We start from the raw sequence: 22931 nt of genomic DNA, 5'->3' as shown, positions 1-22931 counted from the left end.
AAAGTAGATGTCCAGGATAGGTGTACCTTCCAGCTAAGAGGGCTACTTGAAACAGAGAGAGAAGACCAGAAAGGTATTTTTCTTATTTGGCTCCATGGAGGTGTGGGGGAGAGAACCCAACCCAGAAGGACTTTCAGGGTTTGTCTTCTAGGGATAGAGGAGAGCAAAAGGGTATGGAAAGCGGGTTCTGGAAAGAGAAGCTCATGGAGGTGGGGGGGAGGGGGGTGCTGGCTGATTGGAACAGTTCTATTCAGTTAGAAGCAAAATCCATACCATCAGCCTTCACCTCACCCAACGCTCTTCTTCCAAATTCTTAGCTCTTGGAAGAGGAATGGTCTTCTCAGATGTGTCCATGTTTGGTCCTGGCCTAAAGGGCAGCAGCCTCCATCATACAATGTTCAGGTCTAATCATGGGGATGCATTTATAGAGAGGTTGGAAAAACCATGATCCTTGGCTCCCACGTGCTCTGTACAGGAGGATTGAGGAGTGCTCCCTTCTCTCTCTCTCTCTCTCTCTCTCTCTCTCTCTTTCTCTTGCACGTGTGTGTGCGCGCACACACACACACACACACACACACCCTGTTTTTCTGGGCAAGGCTAAACCTCAACTTGCGAAACACTGCAGCCCACACTGATCCTTACCTCAATTTGGGTCCCACCGCAGAAGGGAACTGGAAGGAAAACAGGGACATGCTAACTCCCGACAACCTGGCTGGACAATGAAACATTCTGGGGAAGAAGAACCTTACAAATTACCCACACTGAACCCCTTCCCTGACCACCAACAGCAGCATCTCTGGGCACAGGTCTAGGCTAGGTCATTGGTGAAGTTCTTGGGTGGTTCCAAAGAGCAATCAGGGCTGGAACCTCGTTGGAAAAAATAAAGATGACTTAAGAAATGGTAAAAAAAAAAAAAAGTGAAATTGTTTCATTTGGACTGGAAAGAGGCTGGCTATGAGCAGAATAATTGAACAGGGCCTTTGAGACTCACTTCTAGAAGATTAAGGAACCTAGCAGACAGGGACCTCCCCAAATTCTATGGGTAGCTCCAAATTGGGGATCCCTGACATAAGATATGGGAAATTGCCAGAATTCCATGAAATTTGTTCAATGGAACCAAATTCCTTTGTCTTAGAGCACCCACCTAGGAGCTTTGCTTATTCTTTTGCTAAGCTGCTCTCACCTGTGGTCAGAGAAGCCTAGATGGGAATGCTTTTTGAGAGCCTGAAAGAGTGAGAAGCTAAAAAGAAGATCGTGCCTTTGTTTGCCAACTTTTTGTGGCTATCCAATTGCTCTTTCAGCCTACCCTGCCTGACAGGTCAGAATGTTTTCTGTAGAGGTTTGTTTAATTGAATTGAATTAGCTTATGAAAGTCAACATTTAATAATTACTTGATGAAGGGCTCATTAAAGACAGAGCTGGAAGAGCCATTTCTCTGAGCTTTATTCTAATATACTGCCAGTGTGGTATATTGGGGTGGGGCAGGTAGCAGAGATCTTTGCCAACTGAGCAAATAACCTGATTTGGTGATTTTGAGACATTTGCCTCCCTGGGGTGATACTCTGAGAAGTCATCTGTGCCATGTTGGAGTGCTTAAAAGGATGTTGTTGATTTAAAATGAAACTTAACTGTGCACATATAACACGACACACACAGACCCTCACAGAGTAGATTTCATCCCTGCAGAATTCTCTGGGAGTTGAGGGGAGGTGCTAAGAATTGTCTGAACTTCTCTGCTAGGATGCTGGCTGGCTCTCTCAGGAAGAACAGCTGTGGCTCCTGGGTTTCAGGCATACCCTAAGCTCTTGTCTCAGTTGACTGCAGGCTCTCCATTCCCTGCAGAGCCTCTGGGGATCATGCTGTTCTAGAAGGTACATAAAGCTGGACACTGTCTCTTTAAATTGTAGAGACTGAGGCCTTCTCAGGCCACCATGACATATCCCAGCATTGGACCAGCCCCTGAATAAACTGGAAAGACGCTTGGTCTGAGTTCAGTTGCAGGGAACATCTCCAGGAACCTGGTTGAAGGCAGTGGGGCTTAATCTGTCTGTGGGTCACTGGCTGCCCAGTGGGGAGGGCCTTGCCTCCCTATCCTTTGCATTTGACTGCAAAGAAATCTGCGTGGAGGAAGGGGTTACGCTGTTTGGTCTGGTGAGTTTAATTGGCAAATTGTTCCTCTGGGTGGTGTGTTTATTTACAGAGAGTTACCTGATTCCCTAACCCCTGCAAAATGTAAAAGGAAGGAACTTCAATGAAGACAGCACATTTGTGTTGGAATTGACTGGAGAATCAGAGGATTTTTACAAATTTTGGTTAAGAGTTGGATATATACTCTGGCTGGGGAGGAGGAGAATCATCTGAGAGAATCTAGGAAACCTACCACATCCAGACTGAAGAGAGAAAGAGGGCTAGAGGCTTTTTCCCTGATGGGAAATAGCTGGCAAGGGATCTTGGCAAGTAGGTTAGGAAGACCCCTCCACCTGTAGCTGGCTAGGTCCTGGGTGTGGCCTGGTTGGCACTGTATTGAGCAGCATTTCTTCTCTGCTACTGGGAACCAGGCAGGAAGTAAGAGGCTGTAAGAGATGGATGGGTTCACCAGTCTGGAAGCTTAAGGTGTGGCTGTGACCTGAGTAGTTATTGATTAAAATATTGGGTTCAAAAGAAAAGAAGCAGCAAGCTGTTGTGCATTTATAATGCATGAACTTTTCTAGATGTATAATTTATTAAAAAGTTTACTTAAAAAAACAAAAAGTATAGGAAAGAAAATCCTGAGTTAAATATTGCTAATATTTATAAAGCACTTAGAATAGTACTGGATAGGTAGTAGTACATAAATACTTGTCATATAAATAAAAGGCAGAATAGCACAAAACTAGGCAATAATTTCTAGGGCAAATCTGGCTTATAAAATGACCCATGAAGTAGAAAAAAAAATACTTCCATTTCTCTAGTCATTCCACTTGCATATGCACTCTCATGTAATGGCTTTATAAGCTATTTTAGAGTCATGGTGGTTTGGTGTGCATTGAAAAGGGTCAGTGTGAGGGTTAAATGAGATATTATAATAATAGTGGTGACAATTTGGGGTCTAGGTCCTTATTTTATTCTAGATAACTATGCTGACTATTTGATACATGTGGTCTCCTTTAATTATCATCATTTTTGAAACAGGCAGTATTAACTGTCTTTGCAAACAAGAAAACTGACACTGAACTGAAAGCCCTCTTTATAAACAACAAAACTGAAGTGAACTTCAGAAATTGCCCAGATTCACAACAGAAGTAAGTGGGTGATCAGGTTTGTCCAAGTCCAGAGCCAGAGTGCCTATCCAATGTACCACACTGCTTCCCACGGACCCTATATACCAGCATCTGGCATTTAATGGGAATTGAATAAAAGTTTTTACAAGTCTTATTTTTAATCTGAAAAGTTTTTCTTTTAAACCACTGAAAAAAAATTTGCATTTATTTTTACTCAAAGAGTAAGGATATAAGATTAGTTAAAATAACAGCTACTTTCAAATGACAAAATAATATGGAATTCTTTGAGCCATTTAGGGTGATGAGGCCTCATGACACAGGTAGGGAGAATGTGGTGTAAACTGCTGCATTATTAGCACGCGAAGACATTTATCAGCCACGTTCTGGCTCCCTGTTTGGTGCACCAGGGCCGGCTGGAAAGCATCTTAGATGGGCGCACCTGCACAAAGCCAAGTGCTAGCCACTCTCTCCATAGAGCTGGGCGGGCCACACTCAGGCGGCTATGCATCAGCTGATTTCCCTGGCTGCTTTTCCCCCACCTCAAATGGCCGCTTCCCTCACACCCCGTGGCCAGGACGCCGGCCAAGGATGGGAGCCAAGCCAGACTGCCTCAGGCAAACTTCGCCTGGAACTTATTCGTTGGTAGTCTGGTTTTGCCTAGGCTAGGAGCAGCGGGATCCCAACGTAGTGTCCCATAGTCAAGCTGGTTCTTCTTCCTCCCGCTAATTTTCCTCCAAGCAGGGTCCTCTAGATTGGTCTCCAGGAATTTTAGAAGTCAGCACACTTCCTAGATGCAGACACAGAGGGGACCAGTGTGGTGGGGGGAATGTCCAGCTAAAGCGCCAGGGCTAGCCAGGCATGCCTGGGCTCCAGAGGAGAGGGAAGTCTTCCAGCATTTAAGCGCAGGTTCGCTGCTACAGGGAGCAGAATTTGGCCTCAGCCCACGCGTGCGCTCAGTTGGCGCCAGGGCGCCCCGAAGCCCCGCGTTGGACACCCTTGGGGCGACATCTGGCTGGCTTTTCCAACGTGGACTGAGGAGGCCGAGGGGCCAATTTATAAGTTTCCATGAGCACCGCGGAGTCAAGGAGAGGTGGGAGGTGAGAAAAGTTCAGCGGCTTCTAGTCTCCAGTAAAAGTCGCCTTGGTTTTGCAGAGATCGGCTTTTTCCCCGAGGCGCATTAAAGGCCAAATAACTGTCCCCCGCCTGCCCTCCCTTACTCCCTCCTGCCAGCTCTCCTCCCTGAATCCCGCCCTCCCGCACACGCTGACCCAGAGACACACCCTGGTGCCGCGACGCAAACAGGGCGTTGTTCCGGTTAAAGGGGAAAGCCAGGAGCCTCCCACTGCCCCCTTGCTTCGCGCCCGCAGCCCCGCAGCACAGCTGTCTTTGGGGACGCCAGCAACAGAGCATACGACTCAAGTCTGTGCCCGAGACCGCTCTGATCCAAGACAACTATTCCTTTGGGCTGTAAGTAATTTGGTGGAGAAAGCGAGGAGATGGGGAGAAACATGGGCATCTTCTGTCGGGAGTTTGCCAGAAGGCTGACAGCAGGCAACCGACTCTGGCCAGGTCCCTGAACTGTCTGTCAGGAGCTTGCAGACCTCTGTCTGTCTCATTTCCTTCCTACCTGGGAAGTAGACCGTGAGGAGTGCCTTTCTGGTCTGCAGACCACCATACCAGGCGCGGGGTGTGGTGGTGTCTGGATAGAGGCTACTTAAGGGCGGCGCAGGAAGACTCGCTGGAGAGGGGTGGATTCCAGGACGCATTGGTAAAACATTCCCTAGAGTAGACATTCTAGGGTTACTGGACCCCTGTGGTCCTCCAGGTTCACGCCACATGCCCCAGCGAGCATCTTCTTGCTCCTGGGCACTAGGAAGCATCGCATTTAATTTTAACCCCTCTGAAAGACATCAGAAAGCCTTGGTTATTTCTTCTGTGCTTTTCAGGGTTTCTTTGGATGTGTGGCTTGTGAAGAGAAACGGAGGCTTCAGGGATTTGGGGTACTTTTTAAAACACTGAAATGCCTCTCTGGCACAAGACTCTGTCATTGACGGGTCCTCAGAGACACAATCGTTCTAACAGGTCACCCCAACCTTAAAGTCTGTAAATGAGTCTAGGAGCTCACAAAATCGGATGGAAGACGTTCTTACTGCCCGCTCTAACCAACTGGAATTCTTCTGGGATTCCAGTCAATTCTTTACCCTCTGTCTTTCCTTCCCGCCAGACATCTACACCCCTGAGATCAAGCTCCTGGGCTCACGATTCCCCGCCCCGCCCAGACAGGACTGGGTCTGCGCTGGTGTTCTAAGTGCCTGGGGCGCAGATTAGATCCCCCTGGGGATCACAGGGGCTAGCCCGGGAGCAGAATGTCCCCCTCCCTCAGGGGCTGCCCGGGGAAAGCGCACCATGGGCGGAAAGCTCCAGGTCTGGGCAACCCTCCCGGGCCATTCTTTCCTTTCCACACTCCCCCGGCTCTGCTCTGTCTCTCCAGAGCCTCCAGTAGATCTAACGCCAGGCGGAGCTGAGGCCAGGACGGCTCCCTGACGCTGGCAAAATTGGGTGGAAAGTTGGAGACCAACAGACTGCCGAGAACTTTGGGGTCTGGGAAACCATCCTTCCTGCTGCGCTCTCCCTCCTAATTGGCTTCTGGTGACTCCAGGCCCTTATAAATCTGGAGCTAACTTTTCCCTTATCCCTACTTCTACCCTAGAGGGGTATCCCCATCTAAATCCGAGTTTAGGAAAGCGTGGTCTCTCGCCTTTCCCGAGTCAGGATGTCCCTGGGAGGCTTCCGGGACAGTTGGAGGCCTCCAGTGGACTAGTCATTCTAGAAACTCCTCCTGGGGCGATTGAGACGTGCACACCGCTTGTTTTGTTCCAAATGCAAAAGATGTTCGGTTGCAGGCGGGCCCAGCTGCCGGCTGGGCGGGGATCTTACAGTCGGCTGCCGCCCCCTCTTGGCAGCGGTGCGGGCGGGCAGTCGGGCAGCGGAGCTCAGTGCCAGGACGCGGCATTCCGCTAGCACAGGGATCCTCCCTCGGCGCGCTCCTCCCTCGCTCCGCTGCCCGCGCCTCTGGCCGACCAGTGCGTTCGGCCTCTCATCCAGTTTGGGCTCTCTCTCTCTCTCTGGGCAGGCAGGAACTCCGCTGAGCAGAACTTGCCAGAATGCTCCTCCTGTTGCTGGGAATCATTGTCCTCCACGTCGCTGTGCTAGTGTTGCTGTTCGTCTCCACGATCGTCAGCGTGAGTGACCAGCGGGCAGGGGAGGCTCCCTGGGTGGCGGGCAATTCCTCACCTTGATGCCCAGCCAGTACCCCTCCTGGTTCAGAGCGGGGTTGTTATTTGCAGACAACTAGAAGTCTCAGATGTCCCAGAGCGTTTTTTTTTTTTTTTCTTTTTTCTCCTTTTCTTTTTGTTTCTGGCAATCTGCCTCCTTTCAGTTGTTTTGAGAAAATCCGAGCAGATTCTGGGGTAGAAAGCAAGCAATCGCTGGACTAGATTAGCTGCTTAGGCTTCAATTTATAACAAAATAATTTCAAGGCCCATCCACTGTCCCGCAGGCTTCATTTGATAAGACTGTTTAGCAATTTTTTTTTCTTGATGCAACCTTCTAGAGGAAGTAAATGGAGCATTTAAGAATTTTTTTTTTTTTTTATCCAAACCGTAGGTCAGATGGGTGGCTTACTTTATAAAACACCTCTTGAATTTAGAAAGTTAAAATTGGCTTTTCCGGAAAATGTTTGCAAGTTCCACATCTGCTTTATGGGTGTTAGTCAAGCTCCCACTGATGTGAACAGGTCAGCAGAATAACTTGTTACAAAACCATCCGACATATTAGATTTTAAACTTTTTCACTTGCCTGTGAAGATGAGCAGCAACTCAGGTAGTTACATGCCTGTGACTTTAACGTCTTAACGTAAAGCAAGCTGTACACATGATTTTCTAAGTCTATTTGAGAAACAATTATGTTAGAGATTTGTGAATTGCTTTATCACTTACAGACATCTTTATAAGACCTTAATTATGTGTGATGATAATCTTATCAAATTGATAGGAATTGTAAGTAAGGAAACAGGCTTAGAGAGGGGGGTGGAATCACTTGGGGAATGATACCCAGGACATGAAGAGGGTAAAGATGGTTGAATGAAGTTATGTTGGGGTGACACCATAGCTCCTCCTTCTGTACTACTCATCTCTGCACATAATTTGTGTGTGTGTGTGTGTGTGTGTGTTACTTTTCCATTTGCAAAGTGCATGATGTCTGTACTAGACTGTCACCCCTCTTATTTTCTGATCATAACTGTGAACTTGACCAGTATTATACTGGGGAGGGCAGCAGCAGGCCAGGCAGCCAGGTGGATAGGGCTGCTCTTTGCCATCCCTCGGACTGCTTCTTGTCATTCCCTTTACTCCTCATTACCTCCTTTGATTCAGGATGTTTAATTCTTTCTAGCAATGGATCGTGGGCAATGGACATGCGACAGATCTCTGGCAGAACTGCAGCACATCTTCTTCAGGAAATATCCAGCACTGTTTCTCCTCGTCAGCTAATGGTGAGACTGGCTTTTTGCTCCACAAGCTTGTCCTTCAGTGTCTGTTTCTCAATTTAGACCTGGAATCACCTCTTCTTGAAAGACATCAGCTAAAAAGTGATTGCTGGGGTGGGTGGAATGTGACCCAGCCATGAATTCAAGGTGGAAGGAAAAGGGGCAGTCGCCTCACTCGGGAAGCTAAGATCCTGGGTACCATTGTGATTCTCTCTGCCGAGAGAAATGCCCTTGAGTTTCCTCCTGATCATTTAGTGTAATGCTATTTGTGAGTCAAGAAACTGGGATACAGGTAAGCAATAAAGGTGGTGTCATGGCCAGACCTTTAGCAGATTCCACTAGGAACGTGATCTAAAGGGTGTCTTTGGTTTGGTGACTGTCTGTATTCAGAAATGCCTTGCCTCTTCCTGCTGGAGTGACAGCAGGCTGTCCTGAGGATGATTGGACCCGCTTTGGGTTCCCTCATTACAAAGTGACTTCCGAGGTCTTGGGCCTCCATGGTGCCACCCAGTATCAAAACCTTTGAGTGTTTCCTTATTGCAAGCTGGGGACTTGAAGCTGTCTGCAAAACCCAAAGCTAAGCCTGAGGGTCCTTTATCCAGAAGATTGCATTTCTCCTCTTGAGCACAGCATCTTTGCCTGTTAGTTATTTGAAGCCAGGTTTACTTAGGGTCAAGTTAAGGAGACAGTTATCAGGGGAAGCACCCACTAGATCCCCCCAAGAACTCAGAGGGGGGTGAATGCTTAGTAGGAATCTTGTGTTTCGAGATACACAGAGGCAGAGGCGAATAAAATGTGTTGTTTGGTTGCTGGGTAAGGTTATAGTAGTTGGTATTGAAATACTGGTGGGCCTGGTTTGACATAGTCTTGAGTTCTAAAGGAAGTGTCCTCATCCTGGAGAGACAAGTAGCTATACATAGAACAGAACTTTCCTGGGTTTGAAAGGCCAATAAAGTACAACTTTAAATGTTGTAGCAACTACTCATAGATCCAATATTTATGCTGAAGGTGCCGCATCTGATAAGGGAAATCAGTTTAGATCCAACTCAGTAAAGCAGGCAGTGAAATGGCACTTGGTACTAGCTTTGCACCATCTGATTTCTTTGCTAGATTTTCCCCTCCCGTGGACTCTGTACCCAGTAGTCCCGAAACATGTTACAACCAAGTGCCTTGATCCTCGGTATAAATAGATGCTGCTGACATACTCGTTTAAAACCTTACATGGGGAGAGTAGACAAAGAGTAGAAAACTGTACTTCATGTTTCCACCTTCCTGGGGGAGGGGACAGGGTAAAAGACCCTAGTCCCATTGAAGTGAGCAGTATGTCTTTTCTCTGAGTGTGTGAGAAACATGGAATAAAGCCATCCTAGAGGTTGTATGGTGAGTTTGCATGGTAGGTTGGCAAATAAGTAAATGAATGCCTGAATTCATGAATGCCTGAGAATGTGATGATAGTGCTGCTTGTCCCTAAAGCCACAGCATCCGGTTTCTTCCAGTTCAGGGTCTGGCCCAAGTTCCCTGACAACTCAGGACAGGAGTCTTCCTACTCGTTATTGACACCTGGTGGCCACAAGTGGCAACTGAGCCACAGGCTTTCTGAGGCTCTGGTCTCTGTGTCCACAGGCGCTGTCCCCAAGTGGCATCTAACCACGTGGGGTTGGCATGGAATCCTGGACTCTTAGGCCCGGAAGGGGGAAGTTTTGGCAGGCGTGTTAAAGCCCGGCTGAGTTTCAGCAGAAAGAGGAGGCCCAGGAACTGCTAAATTGTGCTGCAAACTGTCTGCAGGAAGGAGAGCGATACTGCAGTGTAGCCTGTTGCTGACCTGCTTTAAGTGCCTGCCGAATTGTAAATAGCTGTCACTTGGTGCTAGAAGATCTCAAAGAGGCACTGTCATTAGTTAAAACAGGAAATTTCTTATCTCTTAACTTGTTCCTTGTGTGCCAAGCTCAACTTCTTGGATTCACTTACAATGACTTTGAAGTCCTGAGTGTTAGTTCCATATCCACTCAGTGCCTTTCCATGTAAACCCCAGAATATCCATTATCCTCCACATTTGCCTTCTTGGTTCTCACAATAAGGACATTTTAATGAAATCTGGACATGACCCTAAGCAAGCTGGGCTTGTTTCCACTTGGGCTAATTCTAAATTAGAAGTTTCCGTTTAAACTTCTCCAATAGTAATTATCTCTGCTGACATCTTCCTAACATGCTGGCCTGTGTTACAACTTTAGCAGTACATAGTGAATCCTGGGAGGCCCCCTTTGCTTTTTTGATTGGGTTTAGCAATTGCTTTGAAAAGAATAAGGTGGAAAAATACAGAATTTTAAAAGCATCGGACAATGAACTGCTACTATTACAAATCACTTACCTTGTTTGTGTTTGTTTTTAGAATATTTGAAACATACTTTATTAAGTGATTCAAAGTAATTGTTGATATTTATTTGCAAAGATTGTGTTGCAAATGTGCAATGGGAAAATACTTTGGTTTACATGACTTCTTCTTTTTCTTCCTTTTCTTTTTCTTCTTCTTCTTATTTTTTTTTTTTTTTTTTTAAAGTCAGGGATGTTGCTATATTGCCCAGGCTGGCCTTGAACTTCTGGGATTAAGTGATCTTCCTGTCTGAGTAGCTGGATCTATAGTGCCCAGCCACTGCACCAATGTACCTGTGGCTTTTTTTTTTTTTTTTTTAAATGAAGGGACTCTCTTTGCTTTGAATGGAGCCCCCTGGTGTTTTGAGGCAATCTAACATTTGTGCTATAGAATTTGATGGAGATGTATCAGATCTTTCCCCCAAGCTCCCTCTTTAAATGGGAATAGTTCTAAATTTCTTACTAACTGCCTTCCACTCTTCCTGTGGTTGTGGTAGTCTTCTTCTTCATCTTCTTTTTAAAATTTATTTATTTACTTTCTGTCTCTCTTATCTGTAAGGCCTGTAGGCAGAGGTAAACAAAAACCAACCAAATAAACAAACAAACAAAAAATCCCAAAACACCCCAGAAGGCATATTCATTTGAAAGCCTCTCAAGTCTCAGGAATACATGCAGGGACTAGGACACCATGGGGACCATGCCTTTGATGATATGGAGCCTCAGTGAAGTGTCAGGGTTAAGTATGGAGAGTTGAATCACTCACTGTGAAGGCACAAAGGTCAGATGCACAAGAAGTGGGGGCAGGCGGACGGCACCAGAGTTCAGGGGAGGAAGTGGTAGGGAAATCTCCAGTGGGAGGTGGAATTTGATCCACCCTCCAAAGGATGGGCAGGATTTAAGTAAATACAAGCAAGGGGGAGGATATTCCCTTGCAGTACAAGCAATGCATGGGATATGGTAGACCCGTTGACTAGTGTTCTGGTTAGGATTAGAATTGACTGTTTAGGATGATATATCTTCAAATGGCAGTGGCTTCAATGGACTTATTTCTCTCTCTTTTAAATGAAGTCTGAAAGTAGGCAGCCTGAGAGAAAGAGGATGATTTCATGAACGTGTTAGACACCCAGGTATTCTTTAGCTACTTTCTTTGCCATTTAGGTGGTGGTGGGGAGTGCTTGGTTCTTATCCTCATGGACAAAAAGGCAGCTAGAGTACCAGCCATCTTATCCATGATCTAAGTAGTAGTGTGGAGAAAGGAGAGAAGAAAGAATATATTCTTTTCCCTTTTAATGGAATGCTCTAGATAGACCCACACACATTCGCTTCTATCTTTTACTGAAATTTAGTCACATGACCACACCTACACTTATTTAGAAGGGAGCCTGAGAATTTAGCCTTGTGGGGAGCATAGCTTCTCAATTTGTAGAAACTTAAAAGCAAGTACCTCCCTGTAATCTTGTCTTAAAATGAATCTCCTTGAGGCTTGACCACACCCAACACATCCATTTATATTCTTTTACAATAGCACACCCAGGTCCTCTGAGTTTCAGGGCAGGACCTAATTATTTTACCATTCTCCAGATATTCTATTGCTCATCCTGGTCTCTGTCAACACCAATACCAATCTTGCACTCACCCATATTGAAAACTATGGGATCTTAACATCTCTCTATTTGTCTCTCCCTTCCTAGTCATGAGCAAAGTCTTGTTATGCTTAATGATGTCTCTTGTCTCATTTGTGAGAGCCACTGAGGCAGCCTTTGGAGTAGCTGGCTTGAGCCTTTCTTGTTTCTTTGTGATTCATTTTTCATATTGAAGCCAGGGTGATGTGTTTAAAAATACAAATTTAATCATATTATTCCTGAAATTAAAAAAAAACCTTTCAGAGGTCTTTCATTGGTCTTTCTCTCCAGATGCAATCTTTAACATGGCCCATAGGATTCCACCTGGTGCATCTCTTCTGGCTTCTCCTAAATCTCCTCTTACATCTCATCATCATCTTCTCTTTCCCTCCTTTCTTTCTTTCTGTTCTTTCCCTCAGAAACTATTCATTACACATCTATTATGTGACAGATGCTATTGTAGACACCAAGGACACAAGCGTGAATAAGAGCTTACAGGGCAGTGGGCAAATCAGTCAATAAACATGAACAATTTGGGAGTAGTTCCAGGAGTTATAAAGAGAACAAGATAAGGTGATGTTTTAAAGAGGGATTGCAGTGGGGAAGGAAGGGCTCTTTGAAGAATGACTCCTTGAAATAAATGCCTGGGACTCAGCTATATGAAACATCTGGGGGAGGTTCCATGCAGGGGGACCGACCATCAAGTGCAAGATCACCAGGGAGAGGAGGAGCTGGGCTTAGGTGAAGAGGAGAGGGCAGGCCAGAGTCCTGGGAACAGAGTAAAGGGGTAGAATCGCAGGTTGTCTTGAAAGTCCTTCCAGACACTAGTAAGGAGTTTGATGCCTGTGGATGCATTTCCAATTTTTCTGATTACATTTAGAACTGTTTTAAATTCTCAGTGACCTGTTTTATCCCCACCTGTAGCAATAGTCCAGAAACATTCATAAGGCAGGATATTTCAGAAATCCTACAAAATAGAAACGCACCGATGTATCATCATATGATGATCCCAGATGATACGATCTCTTCCACTGTGTTCTGTGACTTTGCTCCTTTCACATTTCCCTCATTGATGACAATTGGTAAATAGCTACAAACAGGATTCTATGTTAGAAAATAATAAAAAATAATAAATAATAAAAAAATTCTCTTTGCTTTAAGATATGGAACCTTGGATGAATGCAGTCAGGGCCCAATGGGTAGGGGCTGTAGCATCCACACAAGCCAAGGGGGCAGAGGGGAAGACACCAGTTTCTAGGCTCCAAGGCTAATAAGATCTGTGAAGCTCTGGTTTGGGTAGAGGATGTATCAATCCTCATCCCCAAGTCTCTGTAGGCATGTTTAAAATCTGCTGACACAGAGCATATAGACAAAACACAGCTTGGTATTAAATGATGCTTTTTTGTTTTTGATTCTCCAATTTATTTAAATATTAATTCCAAGTCCACATAAGCTTTCTTCCATTCTTTATTTCATCTGCATGAACCTAGTATGTAGCAGAGTGGGGCAGATTACTGGAATCAGGTCATGGGCTAATTGGTTACCTGAGAGATAGAAGGGCATAGCCTGGTCTTGCCCTGTCCCTTGGCATGGTCTTTATCAGCTTCAGAGAACCACACCGAGACAGGGCCCAGGCAGAAGTGGTCTTTCATCAAACCAGGCTGCTGTGCCCTGTGCTCATTTATGAAGGCCTGTCTTGTCTTGCAAACTTTTTTATGCTGAAGAGTTATGGCACATGAAAGGGTAAATGTGTACATTCTGGAATCATTTTCAGTTTTAAAGACAAGGTCCAAAGCATGAAGGGAATAACTGGGCCCTTCTTGAATCTGTCCTCAAAGCATCCTTCACCCTTCCAGTTTATAAAAGTAGTCCTCATTTTCCAACAACAATAGGCAGGTCTGCTCCATTGCCAAGTGTGTACTGAGACAGGGGCCTCAAGCTGAGAAGACACCATTCCTTATTTATTCTTTCCATCCTAACCACCAACAACAAATTCATGACATTGAATAGGTTGTGGGTAGCATTGGATCAATGCTTTGGATTGAAAAAAAAAAATCCTACTAGCCTCAGCAGCCCCCAGTATGAAGCATTGTTGTTCTCCTTGGTCTCCATCTTCAGAGTGATCCCAGACTGTATCTTGCTTTTCCATTTGGTGACACTGTCCTTTTGGCAAGGATGCCAGACCATTTCCTCATCTGTGGCTCAGCTTTGGGTCAGATTTTAGAAAACACAGGAGGCCCTCTGCATTTATGGCTTCATGTTTTGCAATTTAAAATCTTTGTGGCTCCCTGGGCCAACCCATAATTTCTACCCAAGGAATGGCTCTTGATCTTACAGGGCCCTGTCCTGGGATGCGTGCCCTATAGGGGAAAGGGCAGTATAAGATATGGGATGTTGTCAGATACTGTTATCTTAACCCTTCATTTTTCTCCTGAATGCTAATATCTAGGAGTAATGTGGAATGCTTGTTGGAGCCTGTGTTAGAATGATGACCCCAAGTTCATAGTTATTCTTTGCTTTTCAAAAATTCAGTGATGAGGTTGAGGTGAGAGGATCACTTGAGTCCAGGAAGAATTTGAGACCAGCCTTGGCAACACAGTGAGATTCCCATCTCAAAAACCAAATCAAAACAAACAAACAAAAAACTTTAGTCACATCCCTGGGATTTTACTAGAGCTTTTTTTTTATATGTTTCAGGAACAGGGAAGGACTGGCAGTGATGTGTCCTAAGGTGGTAGATCTTGGCTTTAGAATGAGGCCTTCTGAGTGTGCAGTTAGTGACCCACAACCCCTCCCAGCATTTTTAGGTTTTTACCCACTGGAGCAGTACAGCTGTCTGCAATATGCCTACCACTTGTCCACCCTACAAAGGTGGATATGGACCCTTCTACCTTTCAAGAGAGCCCTTTTCATTTCTGAGGAGATAACAATGAGATTCACTCATTTATTCTTCAAATATATCATGCTAATCCTTTGTACTAGACTGTGTTCCATAAATTGGGTATACAGAGGTGAACGAGAAAGACCAGGACCCTGCTCTGTGGCGCTCACTGTTAGTTGGAGGACAGAGGCAATACATAATCAATAAAGATTCATGGAGAGTGGAAAGTGCTCTGTAGAGTGAAATAGAGACTCATCTCTGGGGAGGAAGGAGCTGATCACAGAAGGCCTCTTCCTTTCATAGAGATTTAGTTGTGGATTGTCAGGGAAGGACCAGTCACGTAAATAACCATGGGAAGAAAATTCCAGAATGTAAAGAGAAGAGCCATGAAGCAGGAAAGAGTTTGGTGTGGCTGAGTGCAGTAGCTGGAGGAAGGTGGTGAGGTGAGGCAGGAGAGGGGAACTGGGCTAAATATCTAGAACCTTCCAGGCCATGTTATTGAGGAGGATCATTGGGACATGCCGCAGTCTGGCTGGGCACAAATCACGAGCCACTGAAGCAGGAACAAACTTTATTTTTAAACTGCAGGAAAACACTTCACACAGCTCCCGGGAATCCTCCCAAACGCCAGGAGGCTTGTCCAGGAACCCCCCAGCCGGAAATATCTCTCCCCGAAATCCCTCCTCCTGCACTTCCCCAACCAATGGGAACTCTCCGGGAATCCCCGGAAATCCCCACGAGAACTCCAAAATAGTGCGAGAACTCAAAAGTTGCGGCAGAGGCGGATAGTAATGCCTCGCCTGTCAATCAATACTGTTGGCAAAATGCCAGGGGCCATACAGACTCAGCAGGGACACCATTGAAAGATCTGAAGCAAAAGAGTAGCAAGATTTGATTTATGTTTTAAAAGCTCACTTCAGTTGTTTTATTAAAAAACAATTTGAGGGGAGAAGCAGAAATGGAAACGGGGGACTGATGAGCCCGTGGTAATGATCTAGGCTGGGAATGACGATGACAATGAGATACTGATGTCAGTGACGGTGATGATGGTGGTGATGATGATATTCACATAGGTGCCAGGCATTCTTCTAAGGGAAAGATATTTAATTTTTTGTTAAGAACCCCAGGAAGCAGGTGGTGGCTTGGCCAGCCGGCTAGGTGAAGAGAAGGAGACAGGGCTGATGTCAGGTTTTGCTGCTAGTTAAATGTAGGGGGGTTAAGGAAAGGTGACTAGTCATGACTTTTAGGTTTGGGGCCTGAGCAACTAGGGGTGAAATGGGGGTCTTTGACTGAGCTAGAAGAGATAGGAACAGAATGTTTCAGGAGGAGATGTAAATCAGTATTCAGGTTTGGGCAATCGGAGATGTCAGCAAAGAATCTCTTGGATTGAGATATCTGTAGCTTGGTGGGGAGGGGAGGTCTGGCCTGGGATTCATATTTGGGAGTGGTTAGTCTGTATGGAAGGATATTCGATGTCATTGTGCTAGATGACATTATTTGGGGAGCAGATCAGAAGGGAGTAGAAGGAAGGACACAGGGCTTGGAGATGAGTCTGGGAGACTGGGGAATGGGGCATCTGAGAAGAAGCGGAGACTGAGGAGGAGCAACCAGTGATGTGGAAGGGATGCTTTGAGATGTTGTCGGTTAGAAACTCCCTCATTAGACCAAGTCGGCCTCCTCCTCGACTGGCCCAGTCACTACTGGTTGTCTTCATGAGGCCTGATGTTCTAGACTGGGGTTTACCAAGTCTTATTATTCATCCTCAAGGAGATTGAACCTCTGTAGTGGCCCCTGGATCAGCACAGGATGACTGTGATTCGTCCTCTGTATAATAGCCCTTAAATATTTAAAGACTACAGTTTTACCTTCTCTTCTATTGATGCCTCCTTTCCTCTTTCAGTGTCTTCTCTGGTGCTAGTCAGATGCTGCTGGAATCCCCGGCTGCATAAAATGTGGTCTCTAGATAGCAAGTACGGACCTCTTCTTGCTCTTCTGAGGTCTGGTCACTGGTTTGGTTCAACAGCCTGTGAAGGGAGAGCTGAGGGGCTCCTCTCTCCCTGTGCCACACCATTCTCCCTCCTTCCTCTCCACGTTTTGTGGATTATAAATCTAACAAATGCCAGTTGGATCATTTAATTCCGTATATTTCAAGCATATCATTGAGCTTCCTGGCACTCCTGGTGTGCTGTTGTGGAAATCTCGTGGAGTGGACATCAGGAGCCCTGTGTTATAAAGTAGGTCTACCTCTAACAAGCTGCATATCCTGAGGCACATACTTTGTTTCCTTAGTAGAGTGGGAGTTGAGGTAGGAATTGGAGTCAGGGGCCCTTTCTTGCATGGGTTTCAGGGCCACTGTGCATATTTGGGACACAATTGTGGCATTGGAAGATCCAACAGGGAAATTGGAAATTGGGTAGAATCAATCACAGGCCATCTTCTCAAGGCATTCCTCCCACATCACTGGTTGCTCTTCTACCAGGGCCTTGGAAATTGGGTAGAATTTCAGGAGGCCTGGAGAGCAGAAGGGCTTTGTGCTCAGGGAAGCACCACTCTAGATTTCCAGGATGCTCGGCCTTTCTGTATGCCTTGGGCGGGGCAGCGCGGGGGGGGTGGGGTGTCTCTGATTTTTTTTCATACAGAGAATTTCTTTCAAACCCCAAAGATCTCCACAGCAACTCAAGTATCTCCTTTCCATTCTCCACTTGTGCAGCTCACAATTATGCACTTACAGGTGCCCTTTCCCTCTGTAGTTCATTACTGTGGCCAAATTCTGTGTTTGTACTTGGGATGTTTTTTAAAGAGAAATGGTTCCCCAGTGAATCATGTAAAATAAACATGAAAACAGGAAATTTTAAAAGTTAAGTGGGTCCTCCTCATCCTCTCACCTGCCCATCCTATAGTACCCTGGCTTAAACCCAGGGACACTCTATCACTGAGCTACATCCCCAGCCTTTTTTAATTTTTATTTTGAGGCAGAGTCTTGCTAAATTGCTAGCTTGGGCTAGAACTTGTGATTCTCCTTCCTCAGCCTCCCAAGTTGCTGAGATTATAGGCTTGCACACCAGAAGGCTGCTTTTTTTTTAATGGCAAGACTTCTCATAACCTTTAATAAGCATTGTACACTGTGAATGTCCAAAGAAAGACTAATATATTTGATCGTGCACCTGATACTCCCCTTTTTATATCAACTAATGGGATAAGTCTTCTAAGAGCAATTCTTTGAGAAGCACAACCTACCCAGATTTTCCCGATTCTATAGTTTAGCTTTCTATTCTCTGATAAACTCTGCTACCACAGGGCTACATGTTACTCCCTTTTAAAGTCTAAGAACTAGTTAGCAGAACAAGAATGTGGGTATCAAATCACCAAACTAGACTAAGAAACTAGTTTGTGTGCCACGGAGCCTCTTAATTAGGAGTGCAATCAATTGTACAGGTTGAATGTTCCTTATCCAAAATGCTTAGGACCAGAAGTGTTTCAGATTTTGATTTTTTTTTTCCTTCAGATTTTGGAATATTTGTATGTACACAATGAGATATCTTTAGGATATTAGGTATTCAATTCTAAACATGAAATTCATTTATGTTTCATATACATCTTATATACATAGCCTAAAAGTAATTTTATATAATATTTTCAGTGCACCTGCATGGTGACTACAATCTGTCAAATTTGGCCAGGTGTAGAATTTTCCACTTGTGGTATCATATTGATAGAAAGTTTCAGATTTTGGAGCATTTTGGATTTTCAGATTAGTGATGTTCAATCTGTATCAAGTTGAACCGGAATACCTTGACATGAAGCTTCTTTTCAGCTACTGAGTGGTTTGTGTTTATTAGTCACCAGCCATATATGTTTGTTGTAGCTAATGCACTTCTCATAATTACCTGTTGAAAGAGCCTCTCATGTGATCTTCATTATCTTTGTGAGCTCTGAGAACATGGGGTAGCTTTTCCATTTGATTTGATTTCTGCATGGCTCACAGGCAAAGTTAGCCTGAGAACTAAGCCCATTTCATAGTTACCAGCTGGTCTGTTGAGCGCTGGGGCAGGACCCACACTGGGCTCCAGGCATGCCAAGCTGGTGGGTAAGCTGTAAAGGCAAAGGTCACATTGTTTAGGGTGGGGGCCTCTTGGAAATTCATCTATTTCTAGAATGAAGTTCATCCTGAGAAATAGGGAAAATGGTGATTTTGGTGATGGGGTAGTAGGTTGGGAGGTTTGGGGGTGGGGGTCTTGGTCTTGGGAGGTTCATGTGCATTTTAAAACAGTGCAGCACTATACAAAGGGGATTTATTCATGTTTGCTTTTGTGATTCACTCCTCTGTTGGACCTCTTCCTCATGTCCTCCCAATTTATGCTCTGTCTTGCAATCATCCTTCATTTCACTTTCACTACAGCCTGTTCTCTTGAGTCAGACAAAATTTTATGAGTTTCCTGAAGTGGGAGTAGAGATGGGGCAGGGGTAAGAAAGGGCTGCTGACCATGCTGATGACGTAAGGTGCAGATGAACAATTCACGTTTTCTGAGCCCTTGGCCCACTAGATTGTAGGCCCGAGTTAAGAATACAGCTGAGGGGGCACATGTATTTCCTTCATTGCTCAGCTGCTCCTGTGGCAAGAATCTGACCTTGAAGGGAACTTTGGTCATTGTGCAACTCAGGCTTCCCTTTATCAGCTGGGGGAGTGTCCAGCCACAGCCTGCATCAGAATACTGCCAGCAACCCCTGTACCTGACGCTCTCTTTGGAACACTAGGTCTGCAGGGACCTGCAGGGCTTTCAATTCTAGTGCTCAACACCGAGGTTGGAGATTGACTTAGAATACTGCACTGTCAGTTCCACAAATTCCTACACTGAGTGAGGCCTAGAGAATGACAGCAGGTGCTCGACATGGACTATGTTAAATAATTGCAGACTTGCATTTTGTGGGGGACAGAGTATCCCAGCACAAGGGCTTGTGTAGAAATCCATGGGTTTGCTCCTTGAGACTGGCGTTATATTGGGTTTGACTATGTAAAAAAGATTCACAATTAACAACTTTCTCCCTTACATGCAATTTCTCTCAACTCTAATAACCATTTTCTGTATATCTGAGTTGTCTTGCACAGGTTGGCAAACTATAGCCTGCAGGCCAAATGTAACCCACTACTTGCTTTTGTAAATAAGGTTTTTTTTTTTTTTGGATGAATGGGACATGCCCTTTGATTTACATACTGGCTAGGGCTGATTTTGTCCTACAAAGGCCAGCAGAGTTGAGTAGTTGCTACAAAAATCCTATGACCTCCAAAATCTGAAATGTTTGCCAACTGACTCTTTTACAGAGAGTTTGCTTATCTGTACTGATGTTTGGAGAGTATATATGAATTGCTATCAAAGTTGTATCAAAACACTTATTAGAATTCTGGTAGGTGCACTAATAATCTGGCTTCAGTGAAATACTGTGTCCCTATTATGACATTGCTTGGCCCATCTTCCCCAGATGGACATGTGCCAGAAACTGAACTTCCTGATGATTCATAAGTGCTTATTTACACTACCCCTCAATATTGGCCTTAATGGAGCTATTTTGCACATATTTTTTTCTTTTTTTGCAATGATGGGGATGAAGATAGAGGAATAGCGGGGGAGCCAGGGTCTCATGCAAGCTAGACAAGCACTCTATTACTGAGCCACACCCCCAGCCCTGCTCTATTCTTTAAGAGAAATTTTATAGCAACTCTTTTGTTTGATAATCACAACAACCCTCTGAAATATATGTTAGTACCTCAAGTTGGTGAAAAGGAATCCAGACCAAAAATAGGTAAGTGGCAAGTTAAGCTGGTGGTCAGCAGAACCAGGCAACAGAGCTGTTCCCTGCGCTTTTCTAACCACAGTACATGCACACGTCTTCTGGGTAGAGTCTGGCTTTACACATCCTCTTCTGAGGTCCCAGTCTCAGATGGGATCAAACACCTGTCCTTTCCAGAGTGTGTGATATCTGCTCTCCATTACCACCCCCCTGGTCATCTGTCTATTCCAGTTCTGAAGAATGCTTCTGGCTGGGGAGTAATGTCATTTGAGCTTAGGAATCTCCTCAGGGCCTTGCAGGCTTCCCTTTGAACAATGACAACAGAGCTCTTGAGTCTTGAGCTAGCCTTCGGGGCTGGAATGGGCTTGGCTCTGTTTTCCTTTGCTGCCCGTACAATACAGTCAGTCTTCCACGTACCCATAGCCCCACATGTTCAGATCAAAAAAATGCAGATTGAAAATATTTGAAAACAAAATTATGTTTGTACTGAACATGGACATACATTTGCCCTTACTCCCTAAACGATGGAGTATAAGAACTATTTAATAGTATTTATAGTGTATGAGGTATTATAAATAATCTAGTGATGATTTGAAGTACATGGAAGATGTTCATAGGTTAGGATGTTCATAGGAAGCTTCTGATGGATGGCATTTGATGAAAGAAGTCCCTTTTCTTTTTGTGTATGGGAATTCAACCCTGCCCGGGAATTCAACCCTGCCCAGGAATCCGAGGGATTTTTAGTTTGGAAGCCTAAATATTATTACTGATTGCACGTCTTTTTTACCTTTTCATCTTTTAAATTGGTTATAATTTTTTTTTTAGTTGTAGTTGGACACAATACCTTTATTTTATTTATTTATTTATTTATATGTGGTGCTGAGGAGCGAACCCAGGGCCTCACACGTGCTAGGCAAGTGCTCTACTGCTGAGCTACAACCCCAGCCCTGGTTTTAACTTTTCAAATACTACCTATAGTTGTTCTTGTTCTCAGATTCTTCCATACCAAAATCCTCAGATGCTCAAGCCTCTTATATAAAACAAGGTAGTATTTGCAAATAACCTATGAACATCCTCCCATGTACTTTAAATAATCATTAGATGTTTATAATACCTAATATAAATACTATTAAGTAGGTCTTACACTCCATTGTTTAGGGAGTAATGGCAAGTGGATGTCTACGTTCAGTTCAAACACAATTTTGTTTTCAAATATTTTAATCTGCATTTTTTTTATCTGAACATGTGGAGCTATGGGTACATGGAGGAATGACTGCATTGTGTGAAAATATCTTCCCTATTAAAAATAAATCAAAGGATATAGATCAATTAGAAGGTTTTCTTGACCAAAGTCTTCTTTATTCCAATTCCAGTTCCTGGGGGACCCAGGGATATTAGTTTGATATACTTTGTTTCTTTTTTCTTGGAAATGAGCATGCATAGAGATGTATGTATTCACATACATAGATTCTGGTATGCACTGACATAAGGATATACTGTGTGTACACACACCTTACTGTTTTGATTATAGTGTGATTTTTCAAAGGCTCTTCATTTTCCAGACCATGATTTTTTTAAATGTGGCAAAATATTCCATATCATGGAGATATGCTATAATATATTTTCCCTGATAAGAATGATATACTACCATGAATGTACTTATTCGCACATTTCTGATTCAAGTATTTAATGTAGTGATTAAGTTGTTGACTCATTATGTTACAAGCATTGGGAATTTTAAATATATCCTGCCAAATTTCTAATTACAAAAGGATTATTATGTTCTTCTTATTATTATCCCTATGCAGATACTTAATAACGCATTTACTCTGTTGATATAATCAGTTTTTTTTTTTTTTTACTTTTGACAATCTGATGAATAAAAAAATGATATCACATTCTTCATAGATTTCATTTGTGTTTTTTGTTTGTTTGTTTTTGGTTCCTGGTGAGGTTGAGCACCTTTTAATGTTTCCTGTCTATTCATATTTTCTCTTTGCCAATCACACACCTTATGGTTTTTTAATTTTTCATTAAAAACTTTATATGAGCCAGAGACCTGATTTTATTTTTCACAAATGGCTAACCAATATCACTTATAGTCTGTTGTATTTTTTTCCTTAATGATTTGTAGGCTATGTTTATTGCATAATAAATTTATATGTATACTTCCAAAATCGTCATTCTGTCCCATTCTGTTTTCTTTCACAACTAATACTACATTGTTTGAATTGCTCAGACTTGATCAGATAATACAAATAAAAATATATAAATTAATTGGAATAATTACTCATAATGAAGATATAATTTTGTTAATTTATTATATATTTAATATATATCATTCAAGATAATAGACACAACCAATATATGTCTGATATCTGGTAGGTCACATGCTATCTCCTTGGGTATGTTTTTGTGATTTTTTTTCATTTGTTATTGTTGTTTGTGTTTTAGTTGTTGTTTTT

General features: G+C 43.9%; 1 protein-coding gene across 2 annotated transcripts in view; it reads left to right on the top strand.

The window, feature by feature from the left end:
- The first annotated feature begins 1997 nt into the window (after window positions 1–1997).
- Window positions 1998–22931, top strand: part of Pmp22 (peripheral myelin protein 22) — a 33547-nt gene continuing 12613 nt past the window's right edge. The window contains exons 1-3 of one of the 2 annotated variants that reach the window (XM_015506110.2): window positions 1998–2151; window positions 6394–6502; window positions 7713–7812. In XM_015506110.2, the coding sequence (XP_015361596.1) occupies window positions 6425–6502; window positions 7713–7812 (178 nt within the window). In that variant the 5' untranslated portion in view covers window positions 1998–2151; window positions 6394–6424. Of the gene's footprint in view, window positions 2152–4554; window positions 4728–6393; window positions 6503–7712; window positions 7813–22931 lie in introns of those variants that run through there. The other variant, XM_015506109.2, reaches the window with a different exon arrangement.

Source organism: Marmota marmota, unplaced genomic scaffold (genome assembly GCF_001458135.2).
Source record: "Marmota marmota marmota unplaced genomic scaffold, marMar, whole genome shotgun sequence".
Taxonomy (NCBI): Eukaryota; Metazoa; Chordata; class Mammalia; order Rodentia; family Sciuridae; genus Marmota; species Marmota marmota.
The sequence above is the reverse complement of the archived record's forward strand: the minus strand, read 5'-3'. Positions and strand labels throughout refer to the sequence as shown.